The sequence below is a fragment of the Cervus canadensis genome, chromosome 17 (assembly GCF_019320065.1).
Source record: "Cervus canadensis isolate Bull #8, Minnesota chromosome 17, ASM1932006v1, whole genome shotgun sequence".
NCBI lineage: Eukaryota > Metazoa > Chordata > Mammalia > Artiodactyla > Cervidae > Cervus > Cervus canadensis.
Window position 1 is genome coordinate 34,471,940 of NC_057402.1, and position 18,501 is coordinate 34,490,440.

The 18,501-nt window shown below is 56.1% G+C and overlaps 2 protein-coding genes across 5 annotated transcripts in view; one reads left to right on the forward strand and one right to left on the reverse strand.

Annotated features, from left to right (window-relative positions):
* Positions 1-4: 4 nt before the first annotated feature.
* On the forward strand, positions 5-14,097 carry CLK3 (CDC like kinase 3). 3 transcript variants are annotated; one of them, XM_043489409.1, is made up of 13 exons: positions 5-192; positions 3,810-3,961; positions 4,628-4,844; positions 6,680-6,776; positions 7,053-7,119; positions 9,397-9,513; positions 10,122-10,288; positions 11,515-11,609; positions 11,705-11,834; positions 12,080-12,162; positions 12,707-12,786; positions 12,959-13,049; positions 13,686-14,097. In XM_043489409.1, the coding sequence occupies exons 2-13, from the start codon at positions 3,810-3,812 to the stop codon at positions 13,860-13,862; spliced, it is 1,473 nt and encodes a 490-aa protein (XP_043345344.1). In that variant the 5' UTR covers positions 5-192; the 3' UTR covers positions 13,863-14,097. The 3 variants fall into 3 exon arrangements, with proteins under 3 accessions (XP_043345344.1, XP_043345343.1, XP_043345345.1); XM_043489408.1 differs by having other exon boundaries at positions 5-149; XM_043489410.1 differs by lacking the exons at positions 5-192; positions 3,810-3,961; positions 6,680-6,776 and having other exon boundaries at positions 4,752-4,844.
* A 439-nt stretch (positions 14,098-14,536) lies between these two features.
* Positions 14,537-18,501, reverse strand: part of EDC3 (enhancer of mRNA decapping 3) — a 57,416-nt gene continuing 53,451 nt past the window's right edge. For both annotated transcript variants that reach the window (XM_043489406.1, XM_043489407.1), the window contains one exon: positions 14,537-17,005. In XM_043489406.1, the coding sequence (XP_043345341.1) occupies positions 16,671-17,005 (335 nt within the window). In that variant the 3' untranslated portion in view covers positions 14,537-16,670. The remainder of the gene's footprint in view (positions 17,006-18,501) is intronic.

The window sequence follows — 18,501 nt, forward strand, 5'->3', positions numbered from 1 at the left end:
GCGGGGGGCCGAGCCAGGTCTAGCCCCAGGCTGAGGACGGCTGCGTCACGCGAGGGGCGGGGCTGCCACGGGCGGAGGCCGGAGCCGGAAGCGGAAGAGGCGCTCGGAGCGGGGAGTGGGGCCTAGCAGCAGCCTGAGCCTGGGAGACGGTGAGTGTGGGGCCCGGGCCCGCGACGAGAGCAGTGGCGGGCGGTGAGTCGGCGGGGAGGGCGCGCTAGGTGTGGGTCTCGGGGCTCTTGGTTCGGTCTCGGGCTTCTCCCTTTCGTTTTCTTCTCTGCCCACCTCAGGCCGCGGCCCCGACCTCTCACCCCTGACCCGCCGCTTCTTCCCCAGAGGGCGATCACCACAGACCCCGACCGCTCGCACCCGCGTGTCGGCGTCCGAGCAGAAGAGGCCTCTGAGGCCCCTGCTGGGATCCATCCGGTTTTGGCCCTGCAGCCTGCCCGCGGAATGGGGTCGGGGCCCTACCTGGGATACCCTGGAGGGGCTTTCAGACCCTCCCCTTCCCCTGGCTCGAGGCTTAGTTCGCAGACACCTCTTCCCCGCGCGGCTTGGAGTTTGATTCCGGCCCAAGCTGGCCTGCCTCCCCCGCCCCCCACCCGCCCACCCCAGGTCTCCCCTCGCCTCCACTGGCGGCGGTTACGGGGGACTGGGCTCTGAGATCTCTGGGACCCGAGCGTCAGAAAGGGACGCGAGCGAGGGCCGCAGGCCCCCTGCTTGTTTTGTTGTGATGATGGATCCGCTCCAGCCCTGAAGAGGGGCCAGGCCAAGCTGACAGTACAAATGCCCGGGCTGCTCCTCGCTCCGGGAGTCTCTGTGCTTTAGTTCCGGGTGCGGGTGTCCTGGTGTGGAGCTGGGGTGGGAATCGCCTGAGCCAGGGCTCCGTCGAAGCAGAGTTGGCAGCCTTCCAGCTTCCCTCCTCCATGCCCTTGAAAAGGAGGAGCGTTTCACCCGGTGGTGGCGGCTTGCAAGGTGGCAGGTTTGAGGTTGCAGTGGTGGGGCAGCGTCAGCCAAAAATAACCGTGGGGCGCTGGGGTGGCAGGGATCCGGGAGGGCAGCCGCTGACCTGGCTGGCTGCTCTTCTTGTCAGCCCAGTTCTCTGGCCAGCAGCAGCAAATGAGATGTAAGCCTGTGCTCAGAAAAAAAAGCTGGCATCCTCTGCCTGGTTTTCTTCGCATTACCTTTTTCTTCATTGTGCAGAGCAGAGCCTTCCAGAGCATAATTGTGGCCCTACCTTCTTTTAACAACCTGTTTGCAGAGGTCTAAGAATTAGAGATAATTGATGAGAAATGGGCCCTAGAGCCCTAGCTGGAAATAATGAGCATCTGGTATTTCCAATATTTCAGCTGCCTAGAATGTGTTAAAGGAAGTTATATTCTCTATGATTGCCTTGTGTATGGTGTTTTATATAGCTCTTACACTTGTCCTCTCCTTTGCCAAGTTGGCTGGGAGGTCGTGTTATCTCCATTTTCCAGATATGGTAACCAAGGCCCAGAGTGACTTGTATAAGGTTAAGAGACCAGTAAACAGCAGCACTGGGATTTTGTTCAGGGTTTTCTACCCAAAGGTCTCTCCCCTCTGGTTCCTTGGAAGGGACTTTTAAAATGTCCTTAGGTGGCGCTAGTGGTAAAGAACCCTCCTGCCAATGCAGGAGATGTAAGAGATGCAGGTTCCATCCCGGGGTCGAGATCACCTGGAGAAGGGCATGGCAACCCACTCCAGTAGTCTTGCCTGGAGAATCCCATGGACAGAGGAGCCTGGCAGGCTACAGCCCAAAGGGTCACAGAGTCAGACATGACTGAATTGACTTAGCATGCATACACACAATGCTCTTAAGGCATTTAACACAGACCCAGAGGTGTTACCTGGAACCTTTTTAATGTTGTTAGTGAAAAGCTGCCTTCAGTACGTCTTGTGGGCCCAGACCTGTGCTAGGCATTTGACCTTAAGGCATGTACTAGGCATGTTACTTAAAGGGTGGCATAATTTAATCCTCACGGAGCCCTGTAAGAAATTACTATCCCCGTGTTGCAAGAGGAAGCTGAAGGTTGGAGTTGTTTAATAACTTGCCTAAAGGCACAAGCTGGAAGTGGCAGTGCCAGGATTCAGATTGACTTCTCTCTGACTCTGAAGCTGTGCTCTTTCCATTAACATGACCATGTCTGTACATGAACCTTGTAGGTCTCAGGAAGGAGTCTTTGGCCTGTTGTGGACTAGACCAGGTCTGATGCTTTGCCCAGTGAGGATGGGCAGTGCCTTTGTTCTGGTCACTGGAGCATCTTCGTGTCACTTAGTGAGATGTGAGATACTGCCTTCATTCCATTACTTGGGGACCTGACCCAGCCATAATGGCAGGGAAACAGTGAAACATTGATCTGCTGATCACCAAAACAGAACTGCAGTCTGAGCTCTTGAGCTGTTAACAAAGAATTTATCTCCAAGGGTTGCTGGGGCCTAGACTTTCAGGTAGAGGGCAGAAGACAGCTGCTAGCCAGGAGACTGAGGGCAGTGACTTTCTTGGGATCCCAGGAAAGCTCCCAGGTGTTTTGTCAGATATGCTTTGGTGACCTGCTCATTCACGGAGAGCTGTTCCATCCTTTTCTCCTCCAGACCCTTCTCATGAGATGGGGCAGCCTCAATGGATTTGTCCAAAATGTGCTTCATCAGGCAAGCCTAGGACTGACCATCATTGGTTGGCTATGGCCAAGTGAAGGATTGGGAGGGAGGCTAGCTATAGTCTCTGACCGAGCCCTCCCAAGGGAGTAGTGTCAGGTTTGGGGGTATGGGTGGAACAGGGAGCTGGCCTCACATAGCTCGTGGCTGAACCAACCTGGCAATTTCCTGTGGTGAACATAAATTCCCACTGAACTAGGAATAGTGAGGTGGGGCCCTTTTGGCCAGCCTCTGTGAACACAGAGCTTGCCAGACAGACAACCTTCTGGCTCCTCCTGAGATGGGCACAAAAGAGGGTACTGGATCAGGGGATTTAGAAGAGGGAACAGTAATGGTCCTGTGGGGGTGAGGCTCTGCCTGGGCATGGCACCAGTGGCAGTTGGTCTAAGGGTGCTAAATAGGCTTCAGGCAACTCACTTGGTTGCTCTGAAGACGCCTGGCATCTTTACTGATTCTGAGACTGAATTTAGACGAACAAGGACTGGATAGACCCCCATGTCTGCTTGACCAGACCCTTAGGTGGGCTCGGGAATGTTTGGGGGCCCCTCTTTGTCCGGGGCATGGTCTTCTCATTTCTGCCTGTGGCTCCTCACACTGATTTGTGGTCCTTGCTCCCTTGAGTGGGGTACAATTCAGGGCCTCAACCAGGCAACTTGGCTTCTCAAACTCGAGGTCTTTCACCCCTTGCTCCTGCGTGTTGGCTCCCTGCCAGCAGCCTTTTGACTCTGACCTCTGGCTCAACAGAACAGGCCCTTCATAGGACCCTACAGACAAGCAGGAGGGAACTGAGCACGAGGCTCCCTTTCTTCTTGGGGGTCTTCTGTGGGGGTGCTCACCAGCCCCTTCCTGCATTCTGCCTCAACACCGGTCCTGGCTCACCTGGTTCCCTGAGTGCTCAGGCCACCAGGCCAGTGACGCTGTGCTGGGGAGGCAGCTGTTTGTTTGCTCACCAGCAGAGAAGGGTGTTACCCATTGTCTGCTGTTTGACCAGTGTGACCTCAGAGTTCTTCATCACTTCATAAACCCCTGGGAGGGGCTGCCCCCAAACAGAACAATGGGCCTCTTCTTCAGGAGCGCCTAGGCAGCCCAGTGGCTGGCTGTGTGTTCAGCAGGGCTTTCTATTTCTTGTGGCCTAGATGCATCACTGTAAGCGATACCGCTCCCCTGAGCCAGACCCATACCTGAGCTACCGATGGAAGAGGAGGAGGTCTTACAGTCGGGAGCACGAAGGGAGATTGCGATACCCGTCTCGAAGGGAGCCTCCACCCCGGAGATCTCGGTCTAGAAGGTGAGAGGGAATTAGGTCAGAAGAAAGGACTCCTTACCCCTTTGGGCTAGGGAGATAGTCTGGAGGCTTGTGGCACCCTGGGCCTCTTCAGGTGACTGCCACCTCTGCTGGGCTGCATCTGGATCACTGCCCTGTCCTCTTCCGTCTTCTTCTCGGATCTCACCTGCACTCCTTGGCCTCAGTTCACCGCCATCCTTGCCCCCCCCTTCTTTCTCTCTCCTTGAGTCTTCCTTCTCCTAACATGTTCCCCCGTTTTGTAGGCCAGCATCTCCCCTGCTAACCTCTGAGCCTTCCTCAGTGTGGGTTAGGAACATAATCTCAGCCCTTTCCAGAGGTTGATCTCTGGTCTTATCTCAGCCCTTAGGCCAAAATTACAGTCTCAGCAGGCCAGAGAGAGCTCTGTGATGGGGGAGCCCTCAGAGGCCCTCCGCCATGCCCACCTTCCCCGTGCTCTGCCTCCTACGGCCCTGGAAGGATGCCGTCAGGAGCCCGGGGTCTGGAGTTCACATACACGTGCTCCCCTTCCCCACCTCCCGTAGTCTGGATGCCTCTGCTCCAACAGGCGACCCTTGTGAGCCCTTTGCAAGGACCCCCACCACACAAGTCTTGCCTGGCAGCAGGAGCCTGCTTAGGGGGGAGGAAATTCTGACCAGTGACTCTTGGCAGCCATGACCGCCTGCCCTACCAGAGGAGATACCGGGAGCACCGTGACAGCGACACATACCGGTGTGAAGACCGGAGCCCATCCTTTGGAGAGGACTACTATGGATCTTCGCGTTGCCATCATCGCCGGCGGTCACGGGAGAGGGAGCCGTACCGGGCCCGCAAGCATGCCCACCACTGCCACAAACGCCGCACCAGGTCTTGTAGCAGCGCCTCCTCGGTGAGTGGTGGCCAGAGTGTGCTGCTGGGGCTCGAAGGCCTCGTCTCTTTCTAGCCTTCTCTCAGGTGGCTGGTCTGGGTGAGTACTGCCAGCCGTATGCACGCGCATTTGGTGTGTGTGTGTGTTGTGTGTATGTGTTGTCTGGTCCAGTTGCAGGGCTGAGCAGGGGCCCAGCTCCTCTGTCTTCTGGCCCACTGGCAATGGCAACGTAGGGGTTCTGGTTCCGGCGCTGGCTGGCCCCTGGCCTCCCTGTCTCCACACTGCTCCAGGCACAGGCCACGTGTGCGAGTGGCCAGGGACACTTCTTCAGGATCCTTAGTAGGGTTGCTGGTATGTGGTCTGGAGCTGTTTGACCTGGTCCTTCCCACCCAGAGATTGCCCCGCCACCCAGCTGAGTGCTCTGACTGGTGTGGACTGCATCCACCTCTGCAGTCTCCTCTCCACACCCCTCACCAAAGGCCTGGAGGCTGGAGTGCCCATGGGTGGAGGGCGGGGTCCGTCTGTCAGTGAGCTTGGACTGGGACCTGCACTCTGACCTGCAGGCACGCCCTCTTCAGCCTCACCTCTTCATGTGAGGGGCAGTCTAGGCGAGGGGGATGAGCTGCCTGTGGGGTGGGGCCTGTGAAGAAATGGCAGAAAGGCCCCCAGCTCCCGGCCGTGTCCAGTTGCAGGTCACATGCCCAGAGCAGGGCCTTGGAAGCATTCTTATTGTGGAGTGTTGTACAGATCTCTGCTCAGACCGGGAACCTGCTCTGCGCTCAGCTTTCTGGGAAGGAAGGCCAGTTGTGTGTCTCGGAGGGTATATGCTGTCTTGTCTTCCCTTCCCAGCCCTCTGCCCTCCCTCACTGGCTCCCGGCCGCAAGGCCCCTGAGGAGTATGGTGCAGCGGTGGAGGGGGTCCAGGTGTCTTCTCTGCCGCGCTTTCCCGTGACTTCTCTGAGTGGCCGTGGGTTGAGGGTTGACCAGGCATCCGGCATGGCCTGGTACCCTCTCTGCACACTGCCACAGGTGTGTGGCTCTGCTTCTTCTCTTTTTGGTGCCCTTTGTTGTCATGAGGCTCAGGTTGGGCCTGGCCTGTGAGTCGCCTCGGTGCCAAGGCCAGGGCAGGAGCTGGCTTGGGGCCTGTGTGGGCCGTCGTGGTGGTAGGCCTTGGAGAGTCGACCAGCCCAGAGGATCCAGCGCTCCTTCTCTGTTTGAGGCTGGTGGTGCAAGGGCTGCCGACGAAAGACTGGTTCTGCTGGTGATGCTGAGTCTGGCCACAGATGCTGTCTAGGGGCAGGTGGCAGCTGTCGGGCGTGTGTAGGACCGCGTGGGCAGACAGACTGGGCATTCTGCAGCTGAACCAGAGTGGCCTCTGACCATTCTGGATGATCAGACCGAGGCTTGGCCCGCCGTCTTCTTGCACCCTTCTCACTGCGTCTTCACCCTGGCCGAAGCCGACACGGGAGGGCCGGGAGGGGGAGACTCAGTGGAGGTGGGAGTCAGGCCTGCGACTCTCTACGTGGCCCAGCCCCTTAGCAGCAGAGGCTGGGCGTCTTTCTGAGCATTTGCGGCGCCTCTCTCTTAGATAATGTCCGAGTTTTCTTTACATACCTGTAGCTGTTTTTACTTTTCTGTTTTTGAAGTCAGTTTGTGTCTTGACGTGTCCCTTGCAATATCCCTATCGTTATATATGCTGTGTGCCTTATGAAATGCTGGGATCTGGAAAATCCAATCAACCAACCCACCGGCTCCTCACCGTCTCCACCTCTGCCTTTGACTGACACCTCAATCTGTCAATCGGAACCGCCTACCATGCGATTGGTCGGATGGCGTTTCGGGGGGCGGTGCATGCAGAGAAGCCAACAGAGCAGTAAGCGCAGCAGCCGGAGTGTGGAAGATGACAAGGAGGGCCACCTGGTGTGCCGGATCGGCGATTGGCTCCAAGAGCGATGTACAGCCACCTTTCGTAAAACTTTACCTCTCTACTTTCTATCCCCCTTGTTAGACGAGACCTCTCCTGCCCGAGGGGCCTCTATTGCGCGTGGTGCCTTAGAGGGGCCACCAGTAATTGCCTGAATGACACAGACGCTAGCAACTTCTGTTTTTAAGAGTGTAGCAGTGAGAAAGAAACCTTTTATGTTTTTGAGAATTTGAATGCTGTGAACTTACAGGAGCTGCCAGCCCTCCGTCCTCCAGGTTCTCATGCCCTGTTTCTTTTCTCTCCTAGATGAGATTGTGGGGAACCTGGGTGAAGGCACCTTTGGCAAGGTGGTGGAGTGTTTGGATCATGCCAGGTAAGCTGTCTTCCTGGGAAGAGCTGGCCCGAGGTTCTTGAAGGTGGTGGCAGAGCTTAACCTTTTTCTCTTTGAAGAGTAGCACCAAAGCTCCTATGCATGTTGGGTTTTTGCTGATCCCCTAAAATAGGGAGAAATTCCTGGGATTCATGGGCATGTGGCATCTCTGCCTAAGAACTGATGGTTATTGAATGGTGCTGTTCCAGTTTCCCCACTTCCTCAGGGCTGTGGTGGAGATCAGAACAGGGCAAGACCCTGGCCCCGCCATGGTCTGGATCTGCTTCCTGTGAGCTCTTTTAGGGGCCTGGCAGGGGTTTGAGCATACTGCTGAGCCCAACTCAAGCATGAGCCTCCACCCTCTGGAGGTCTGCCTGAGAGGCCACGTAGGCCCCCGTTGAGAGGAACAAGACCCTGGGCTTTCTCATCAAGCAGGCTGCTGCCTTCTGCAGCGTGGCTAGGGGTTGGGCCCCTTTGAATGTGCTCAGGTAGAGCAGGGGTACACCTGTGTGTGTCGGGATCCTGCTGGGGGTCCCTTGCTCCCTTATAGGCTGAACAGTGAAAAACTTTTTTGTCCCTTGCCATTCCTTGAGACCAGAACCCTTGCCTCCTCTCCCTTAGGCTGGGAGACTGCTGCCTGCGAACCCACTGCCTTTGAGCCTTAAATGGCCTCTCTTTGGTATGGCGCTTTGGCCAGAAAGTGCTTGTGTCCTTGCTGTCTTATTTGAGCCACGTGCTGCCTGTACGTGACTCTTGTATGATTTTAGGGATGAAGAAGCATGCTCAGGGTCTGCCTGTATCCCCCAGCTCGAATGGAGGAGCTGGCCACTGGTCTACTTGGTGCTCCCATGTTGAGGGGTGCCTGGAGAGGACAGTTAAACCTAGCAATTCAGCCTGCCATGTGACCCCAATCTAAGGTAGTGATTATTACCAGCGAAGCCTCCCTGGGCACCCAGTTCCCATTTAAACACTCTTCAGACCCCATGTGGCCCAAGAAGTCAGGGCTGGGACCAGTGGGCTTAGGGACACGTAGACGAGACAGTGGTGAGAGGCGGCAGATCTGAGAGCTGTGGCACGTGAGGGCTCTCTGGGCTGCCACTCTGAGCAGCTAGATGGGAAGCGAGCCTTTGAAGTCACTAAAGGGCAGGCCCAGGGCTCAGGGAACCTTTAGGGAGTCCAGAGGGAGTTGGCCAGTGGGCTTGTTGTGAGAAGGCAGAATTCAGCTCCACGAAAGGAAGGGCCGCCCAACTCTGGCAGTAGCTGTGTGGAAGTGATAAGTTCATCTCAAGGGTCGGAATGCTACTAAGGGATGCTGTTCCAGGAGTCTGGAGTTAGGGCTTTTCCTCTGAGGTCCTTTCCTACTCTGAAAATCTGGGAAAATGGGATGAGAAAAATGCACAGTGTTCTAGAAGATGCCTCTGCCCTTCGACCTGTGAACCTTTCTGGCACCAAGGCCAGCTTCCCAGAGGCCTTAGGCCACACCCTTGTGGACCAGGGCTTATCACTCTAGTTTCCCACTGGGCATCTGAGCACTGGCTCTCCCTTCCTGAGAGTGTTGGGCCTGACAGCCTAACCTCCCCAGTAATTCTGTGCTGGGCACCTGCTCATGGCATACAGGGGTGGTGCTGGGGGTAAGGTGGGAGGTGTGGAGCAGGAATTATTAAAATCCTCATTGGATGCTGAATAAGGGTTCCTGGTGCTCGGGGGTCTCTGACAAATGCCATGGCTGGTATTGAGGCAGGTGGGGCCCGGAGGTGTGCTGAGGGATCGGTCCTGGGGTTCAGTGAGGGGAAGAACCTCTGCTGGCACCTTTCCCTCCTGCCAGGCTCTCACTCCCTTCTGGAACCCCAGGAGGAACAGTTTGTGTAGAGTTCGTGATGTGCTCAGGGTCAGGAGGTGCTGCAGAGGGTTCTGAGTGGGATGGCCTGGCCAGGGTCAGGACTGACTGGCCTCCAGGTCAGGTAACTGAGCAAGCTCTAGGGCTGGTGCTGGTCAGCAGGATAGGGCTCTGCTCCTCTGCCCATTCCTCCTGGGAGCTGGCAGCAGCTGAGAGCATAAAAACCTAAGACTGGCACGGTTGTCAACAGTAACTTCATATTGCACAGGTAGAGGTCTGGAGTTGTGTGGGGCAGGCTGGGCATCAAGAATCTGCTGTCTTCAGGGCAGCCCTGTTCCTGGAGTCCTAAGTAGCATTTGCGAGGAGTTGCTGGGTTGGGGTGGAGGGTGGGGGAGGGGCTGCATAGCTTCTCATGAGGACTGCTGCTTCCTTCCCCGGTCCAGAGGGAAGTCTCAGGTTGCCCTGAAGATCATCCGCAATGTAGGCAAGTACCGGGAGGCCGCCCGGCTAGAAATCAACGTTCTCAAGAAGATCAAGGAGAAGGACAAAGAGAACAAATTGTGAGTGTCGGCAGGGAATGGGTGGGAAGCTTCCTAGGGGTCAGTGTCTGTCCAGCCCAGCGGCCCAGACTCAGTGGGGCCGAGCAGTGCCCTTTTGCTGGGTCGGCACCATGCCTTCTCCCGACAGCCAGAGCCAGGGGGGTCCGGAGAGTGAGTTTTGCTGGAAGGAACAGCTGGGTTTCAGTCTAGGCTCCACTGCAACCAACTCTATGTTCTGAGGTGGCCTCCTTGCCCTGCATTTGTGAATTAGAGGCTTCACTGGGTTGTGGTGGGCATTAGACAAGATATGAACCCCAAACTGTTTGGGATGCTCACGTCGTCAGAGATATCCAAAGGAGCACACAGACACGGAACATTCACCTCCGCCAAGCACTGTGCTGAGCCCTGCAGACTCAGGAAGCTTGGCAGAGGGCGCTCGTCCTATGGAGTGGCCTGGTTACTCCACCTTTCTGAGAGCAGGGACTGTGCCCATAGTTTTCTTTTTTGTGAATCTGCATCCTGTTTGTGACCCAGCAGCCTGGGAGGGAGTGGGACTGTCTTCACCTGAGGGAGCAGGTGGGCAGCCAGCCCCCCAGCACAGACCCTGAGCCCCATCCGTCCTTCTCCAGCCTGTGCGTCTTGATGTCTGACTGGTTCAACTTCCACGGTCACATGTGCATCGCCTTTGAGCTCCTGGGCAAGAACACCTTTGAGTTCCTAAAGGAGAATAACTTCCAGCCTTACCCTCTGCCACATGTCCGGCACATGGCCTACCAGCTCTGCCACGCCCTTAGATGTAAGTTCCCACCCTCAAGTGGAGCAGGGGCAGCCTCCTGTCTACAGCAAAGGCACCTGGGGGCCCTGCCCTCCCATCAGTTGCTCCAACACATTGCTGACTGTTCTGCTGGGCCTGAGACACTAGGGCCCCTTTGGCTGAAAGGCCTTCAAGTAGGCAGCTGTGACGATGGAGAGGCTGCCGTCCCCTCCAGGGGCCTCTGGACTGGCCTCTGACCCCAGGCTCTCCGGAAGAGAAAAAGGGAGAGAGATGCTCTAGGTTTAGCCCCGTACCAGCCCCATTCCTACCTTCCTGCATAGGATGAAGAGGTCACAGACTGACCTGGTAGATCCCACCCACAGACCCCGTCTGTCTCACCATTATTTCCCATCTGTCTGCCAGCCTCTAAGGTGGCACCTATGTTCAGTGCTGCAGGATTTGTAGTGGTTGAAACAGGTAGGAAAGGCTCACTGGAGAGGAGGCGGCTAGACCTAGAGCTAGACTGGCAGGGTCTGCATAGGTGACGGGACCGGGGAGAGTGTTCCAAGCCAGGTGAGCCACCCAGTGCTGGCCCAGAGCCTGGCGTGTGCTGCCAGCTCACTGTGGTGAAGAGAGGGCCCATGTCAAGAGAGATGGGCTACACCGTTGGGAGGGTCTTGAGTACCAGATGGGAAAAGAGATGAGTGGCAGCGTACAACCGTCGGTGGGACAGGGTTGGAGGGAAAAAGAGGGAAAAGACTTCCCCTGCTCAGGGCCGGGGGGTGAGGGGAGAAAGGCAGGACTGGCTTCATCGTTTCATAGGGGCCCTGTGCTTGGTTTAATGCTCTCCTACTACCATCTTGAGATTCTAAGTAACTTTTGAATAAGGAGACCTACATTTTCATTTTGCCCTGGGCCTTGCAAATTATGTAGCTGGTGCTTGGGAGAGGGAACCACTCCAAGACTGATAATGCAGCTTTGGTTAGAGACCTGGTCCCCTGCAGACAGGTAGGAGGAGGTTTTCTAAATGGAAGGCATCTCCCCTGCCCCCTCAAGAATTAGAACCCTCTGAGTTCATAAGTACAGAGAACCCTTGAGAGGGAAGAGCAGAGACAGTGTGGTCCTCTCCCTCTGCCACTGCTGAGGTTAGGGGCTGAGGGCTCTAGCAGGCTGGCTCTGGAAGAGGGAGCTGGCCTAGCACTGGCAGGCGGGCCAGAGAGGAAGCCCAGGTTTTCAGTGTCTGCTTCCCTCCTCTCCTGCTCCCCCAGTTCTACATGAGAACCAGCTGACCCACACAGACTTGAAGCCAGAGAACATCCTGTTTGTGAATTCTGAGTTTGAAACCCTCTACAATGAGCACAAGGTATTTATTGGTGGGGTAATGGTCAAGGCCCTGTTCCAGGAGTCGGTTACCCACCAGTACAGACTCCTGACCTGGCTCCCTTCCCTGCCCCCCAGAGCTGTGAGGAGAAGTCCGTGAAGAACACCAGCATCCGAGTGGCTGACTTCGGCAGTGCCACGTTTGACCACGAGCATCACACGACCATCGTGGCCACCCGTCACTACCGTCCACCTGAGGTGATCCTCGGTGAGTGACTGCAGCTCCCAGCCCGATAAAGCAGGCAGTTGTTGGCAGGCTATGAAAACAGGGAGTGCGGTGCCTGTTCAGGGGCCAGTGTCCTGAGTCTCTGTGGCTGTTGACTTGGTCTTAAGAAAGGGACTTCTACTGGGTTTTGGCCAGGAGTCTTGCCAGACAGCGTGGTAGTTGCCCTGTGACCTCTGGGCTGGGAGCACAGAGCTGAGTCTCATAGCCCACCCCATTCTGGCTTTCAGAGCTGGGCTGGGCACAGCCCTGTGATGTCTGGAGCATCGGCTGCATTCTCTTTGAGTACTACCGGGGCTTCACACTCTTCCAGGTAAGGCCTCTCCCTCATCACCCCTCTGCCCTAAGCTGCAGAGGCCTAGTGTGGGAGGGACTCCCACCCACTCACCAGCATGTTGTGAGATTAGACTCCTGAGGGTTGTAGGTGCTTGGGAAGGAAGAGGTCAGTCAGGGTAGCTGGAACACTCGGGGACTCTTGCAGTCAGTCATCAGGGAAGGAGGACTGGGGTGGGAGGAGTGTTCCAGCCAAGGGGCACAGTGTGAGTGAGGGCATGGAGATGGGCTTGGGCAGGGCACTTTCTGGGGACAGAGAAGAACTAGCCAGAATGAGCTGTGTCACCATGCAGTACGCTGCATGGGTTGGGAAGTCTCACCCTGAGGGAAGAGGCTGGCTTCCCCCCTGGTCCCAGGCTGCCACCAGGTCAGAGAGGCTGGGGCTGCTGTCCCATTGGTGGGTTTGCATCTCCTGGGGCCGGGAGAGACCTTGACCATCTTTCTTAACCGTTATTCTCCGAGGGACCTTGAGGGGGCAGAGGCTGTCATGATTCCCACTTGCTGTGTCCCTCACCCTTCCACAGACCCACGAGAACCGAGAGCATTTGGTGATGATGGAGAAGATCCTAGGGCCCATCCCATCACACATGATCCACCGGACAAGGTAAGGATTGCTCCCTCAGGGCTTTCCTGCCTCGGGGTGACCTGGCAAAGCTGTTGCCCAGACCTTCCTGCTGGATCAGGCCAGGGTCCCCTGCCTTGCTTCGCTGCTGTTCTCCACACTGCTGCTGTCTTTCCCACTTTAAGGTTCCACCCTTCCTGTCTTTTGTTTTCAGGAAGCAGAAATATTTCTACAAAGGGGGCCTGGTTTGGGATGAGAACAGCTCTGACGGCCGGTATGTGAAGGAGAACTGCAAACCTCTGAAGGTCAGTTTCTGGCTTCCCCCAGCTCACTGCATGCAAGGACCCCCCCAGGCACTGGGCAGACACAGCAGAGGCCAGGCAGCTAGAAACGGCCGCCTCGTGCCGGCTCTGGGAGGCTGTGCCCAAGGCTGCGGGTGCTGGCAGTGAGGCTTCTTGCAAACTGCCCTAGAGGGGCCCTTAGCTCTTCCCCTTTCCCACAGGGTGGCTCTGATGTAATCGGGGGGCATCCGAAGAGCCAGATGTCCAAGACCCTGCTACTTCCCGCTCCCTCTTTTCTCAGTAGGCAGGACTGAGGGGAGGGTGGGGGAAGACGTAGACATGGCCAGGAAGCCTCTGTCAACTGCATTTGGTGCTTGGACAAGTGAATTTCACAGAGGTGTCTACCCACCTGTCAGAACTTTGCACATGGGGGCTGAGGCATCAAGCCAGCAAGACACCCGGTAACCTGACAAGTTCAGAGCAGACATGATTACAGGCGCGAAAAGCAAAGAGCTGCTCCTTGTCCAGGAGGGCAGAAGTAGTCCTTCGGGGGGCATCCTGCCGCCTCAGCCGTGCAGCAAGGCTTCCCAGAGGCGAGGGGACCGGCTGTGGCTTCCCCCGGCCTGCCATGACACTGAGGCACCTTGTGTCCCTGAGCAGAGTTATATGCTCCAAGACACTCTGGAGCACGTGCAGCTGTTTGACCTGATGAGGAGGATGTTAGAATTTGACCCTGCCCAGCGCATCACACTGGCGGAGGCCCTGCTGCACCCCTTCTTTGCTGGTCTGACCCCTGAGGAGCGGTCCTTCCACACCAGCCGCAACCCAAGCAGATGACAGGCGTGCGGCCACTGCACCAGAGATGGAGAGCGGGACTGGACTGCCCGGCCCCTTTCCTCCAACCTCTACCACCGGCCCCAGGGCCAGAGCCACCCAGTGAACAGTGCAATGTGAAGGAAGGCAGGAGCCTGCAGGGGAGGAGACCTGATGCCCAGCTGCCAGAAAGCACAGATTTGACCCAAGCTATTTATATGTTGTAAAGTTATAATAAAGTGTTTCTTACTGTTTGTAACCCCTGGTACCAGTGTGTCCATCTCCAGGCTCCTTGCCTTCTCCCCTCCCTACCTTATTAATAAAGTTTTTCTTAGCAGTGCTGCTTGTGGAGAGCTACGTGTGAACTGGGCCAGGCCCGGAAAGGCTAGCCAGAAGCTCGGGTGTCCCCCTGAGCCCAGAAGAGCAGCGGCAGGTCTGCTCAACAGTCCGGAAAAGCACCTGGGCCCTGTCCTGCGCCCGCGTCCCTGCTGGCCCCTATACCTCTCAGCCCCGAAGAATATACCAGGAATGGCCCACGGGTTTACCTCTCCTTCAGCCCTGTCTCTGGCTGAGACTTCAGGCTGTGTATGTCCAATAACTGGCTGGTTGAGGTCAGGTGAGGATCAAGCAGGTTCCTAGGGCTGGGGACGCAGTACCTCACTGCAGCCCACGGAGCAATGTACCACAGCACACAAGACTCCCGTCATTCAGCTTTATTGTAGTGCTGGTTTTTGGTTCCCCAAGAGCTGCATGAATGAGTTTTGGCCACCTGACTGGGGCCCCGTGGGGACTGGGCACTGTGGGTAGGATACCTCTGAAAAGAGGTGAAGATGGAGGAATCATGCTATCTTTACCACCACTGGGGAAGGCCCAGGCTGAGGGCAGCAAGAGGCTCCAGTGCCACCTGGGGAGAAAATAGAGGCTTGGGCACCAACTCCCAGTGGCCCCTCAACACAAGGCCATCACCCACAGGGTCACCATGACTCACTGGAGCAAGCAGAGTCTTGTGGACCAGGGTCCTAGCTCATTTTTCACTGGACCCAATGGGGAGACCTCACCGCATAAACAGGCAGCCAGAGCCTGCTGAATGGTTGCTTACTAAAATGCCTGTAACCCAGCATTGCTCCTCAAACCATGGGCCCACTTCTAGAGAGGGCCTCATTCAGGAGCTTCTCGGCCCTGAGAGTGAGCAGAGGTTCAGGAAGGATACACAGCGCGGGATTCACAGTCGCTGGCCGCCATCCACCGCTGGAGACAATTTAACATCTGAGGGAGGCTGGGAGGGAAGGAGGGACCAGCCCTCTCTGCCCTGCCTAATCTGCCCCAGCTATGCTCCGATAAGGAAAGTGATAAGCATCCTGAAACCCAGGGTACCAGGGCCTACCCTGCATCCATGATCCTTGGCAGGCCCTTCCACTCACCCCCTTAACCATACTGGGTGGGCACAGAGCAGAAGGAAGCCTGAAGCCCTGAAAAAGGCTTTAAAGCACAAGCCTCTGCAAGGGCCCCACTCGGGAACTCTAGGACATGGCTCCTGTTCTGCCAACTTCTGGGGCCTGTGAACATCTGGGGGCTCAGTGTCTTAGGATCTGAGTAGCACTGTGTTCCTAAGGCTGAGTCCCACCAGCTAGCTCATCCAGAACTAGCCTCATTTTGGCATCTTAGAGACAGGGTGCTGGCCCTGAGCCTACACATCTAGAGAGGACAATCAAAGGGTTGAAGGCCCAGACACTGTAAAAGCTGGGGGGCTGGGGGAGAGCCCACGTGGGAGGGACATGCACCCACAGCTGCAATGGACCATTTCAGGGGAAGGGCAGAGGGGGCAGAAGAGAGTAGGGATATATGTGCAGGCAAGGAGGAGGGGGGAGTGGTGGCTTAGGACAGAAGCACCAGGGAGCCTCTTCTGGTTCAGCACCAGGCTCCCCCAGGGGCCTCCCCAATACTGAACATTAAAGCTGCACCCTGAGGGGTCTGGCCCCAGACTAGGCAAAGGCTCAGTCCCCAGCTAGAGAGTATGGGGTTGGGGGGCACTGCTGGCAAGATGGGCACTGTGGTTCTACAGTAACATAAGCTTACACTACCTGGGCTGCAGACAACAGAAAAACAGTAAAAAAAAAAAAAAAAAAAATCCCAATACAGTAACACCATTCAGATGCAACCCTGCCCCCCTTCCCTGCCTCTCAGAGTGATGGAGTGGAAAGGAGGAAGGACCCTTGGAAAAAAAAAAAAAAAAAAACCCTAGCACAAAACTTGATCAGCTCAGGAGAAAGGGTCAAAGCCCCCAAATCATCTTGCGGTGGGGCTCAAGGAAGGCCTCAAAGCCCTCAAACTGAACCGAGAATGCAAGTCTGCCCCCTAGTGGACAGCGGCAGCACAGCCAGTTCTACATGATCAGAGGAGGGGCTGCTTGGCTGGAGGAAGCAGGGGAGACAAAGCCACAAGCTCTGAACCAGAGCAAGCAGAGAGCCCCCAACAGGACTGCCCCACCCCGCGAGGCGTGGGCCCAGGCCCAGTGGCTGTAAACCTGCGAGCTGCCTGTGTCTGTAAACGAAGCCCCACCTGACCACGCAGGGGGCCAAGTGCAGAGATGCCTGGAGCCACTGTGCGCTTAGCCTGCCACTAGCCCCGTGCCCCCGGTGGGAAAGCCTTCCCTGGCTCAGGGCACATGACAGGTCAGTTTTAAATATGATCTGTTCTTTCAAAGAAACGAAATGAAAAGAGAAAAAATTTAACAACAAGGTCCATGAAGCTTCACATCCTTAAGGCGTTCGCTGTCAAATTCAGTGTCAGGAGCAGCAGGGGACTACGAGGTCCAGCCCGCCCAGAGCCCTTCTAGGCAGAGTGCAGTGGGATGACAAACTTGCAGCCGAAGGGCGAGTGGTAGTTGATGCCCACCTCCTGGAAGACCTGCTGGGGAATGCCGATGTCGCACAAATAGACGCGGCCCGCGTGCTCCCCCAGAGGCAGAGGCAGGCCCAGAGCCAGTGACCACTTGGCATCAATGCCCTGTTCACCTTCATGCACAGGAGGGTCTATGCTGAGTACTGGCGCCCGGTTCTGGTTGGCCCAGGCCACAGCTGCCTTGTACCAGGGCTGATCCCGCAGGAAGGCATTCTCAGGGCAATCCAGACAGTTGATCACCAGGTCCACAGGGCTAGTGGGCAGATCTGCAGGTGGAAAGAGTGCCATCTGTAACCCCTATAAAGTAGAAAGCAGTCCAGGCTGGGACAAGAACCTCAGTGACCCCAAGAGTGTCTTGTTCAGACACCACTCCAATGCCTCTGCAGAGGCCAGGCTTTTCAAGGTTGGGCCGGGACCCAGGCTCCGGGAGTTCCAAGACCTGGTTGGGCTGGGTGCTAGAGACCAAGGGTACATCAGCCCGATGGGACCACTATCCTCGTGGAGCTCCCAGGCTGAAGCACTGTCGTGCTGGGTGAGCAGAGCTTCTCAGGACATGAGGCCCCTGCCTCCTCTGCACATCTAACTTCCTGGTAAATTATAAGCTCTGGGAGGGTGGGCTCTATTACCAAGTCAGCCTTCGGGGGGAGGATGTGACCAGGGCCCAGGAGAACTGGGCTGACTGCCATTTGCTGTCTGGCCCTAGAAGTGTGAACAGGCAAAAGCGTGCTCACTCTACACCAGGCTGGCCTGCTCCCACAGCCTGGCCTTGCTGGTCCCCTCACGATTATAAAAATGAGTCCTTCTTGCAGCCCAAACTTAAGAACGCCGAAGGAATCTCTCACTTCTCCCAGGTGTTTAAAAAGGCTTCTTTGCTCTCACCAGGCCTCTGGCACAGTGTAAGAACAGATGGCTCAATAAGCACATAAGTCCTGACCAGCCTAAGAGGTTAAACTGAGACTAGCGGAAGTCAGACCAAACTCAAGGGTGAACATCCTGGAGCAACTGGGATAGGAAGCCTTGTGGGTAGCTGAGGAAGAATAACTGCCTGGAAAAGGGCATCATATTACAGATCTTAAGAGGGGGAACCCACATATGAGGACCCCTTCCCAGGTCTCAGCCTTAAGTACTGACATACCTCAATTAGAGTCTCAGAACAGGCCACTACGAGTGGGGATGGGGGTGTCCATATGAGCCCTGAGGTTTGAGAGTAGGAATGGCATCTTCCCTTCTGCATGCCCACAGGAGCCTGACCTGAGAGTTAAGAGACTGAGGTTCTGGCCCCATCTTGCCATCTGATCCCTGGCAAGGCCCTTTCTCTGGGCCACATTTGCATGCTCCACTTCTGCCCTGTTCTCATTTAAACCCACTCCTATCAGACCATGCTTCACCATACCACTTGAAACTGCTCCTGTCAAGATCACCAGGGGCTTCCACACTGCTGGATCCAGTAGTCAAGTCTCAATCTTCATCTGAACTCAACCTAGGAAGGCCTGCTGACACAGCTGCTCACACCCTCTTTTCTTTACTCGTCTTTCAGGTACCAGACTCTCCAGGCTTTCCTTCTCCTTCAATGACCACTCTTTCCCTGTCTCTTAGCTGGTCCCTTAAACTTCTATCCAAAGAACCCACTCTAACATCCTATCTGTTCTCTCTTCCTAGAAGATACCTTATTCAGGCTCATTACGGCTTTAAATACCACCTCTCCACACTTGTAACTCCACACTGGATCCCTTCACTTAACTCCAGACTCATCTCCATCAAT

Coding starts and splice junctions, on each gene's coding strand:
- CLK3 (XM_043489409.1), top strand. CDS start 3,810: ATGCATCACTGTAAGCGATACCGCTCCCCTGAGCCAGACCCATACCTG. Junction 9,514..10,121: donor AAGGACAAAGAGAACAAATT/GTGAGTGTCGGC, acceptor GTCCTTCTCCAG/CCTGTGCGTCTTGATGTCTG. Junction 12,787..12,958: donor CACATGATCCACCGGACAAG/GTAAGGATTGCT, acceptor TTTTGTTTTCAG/GAAGCAGAAATATTTCTACA.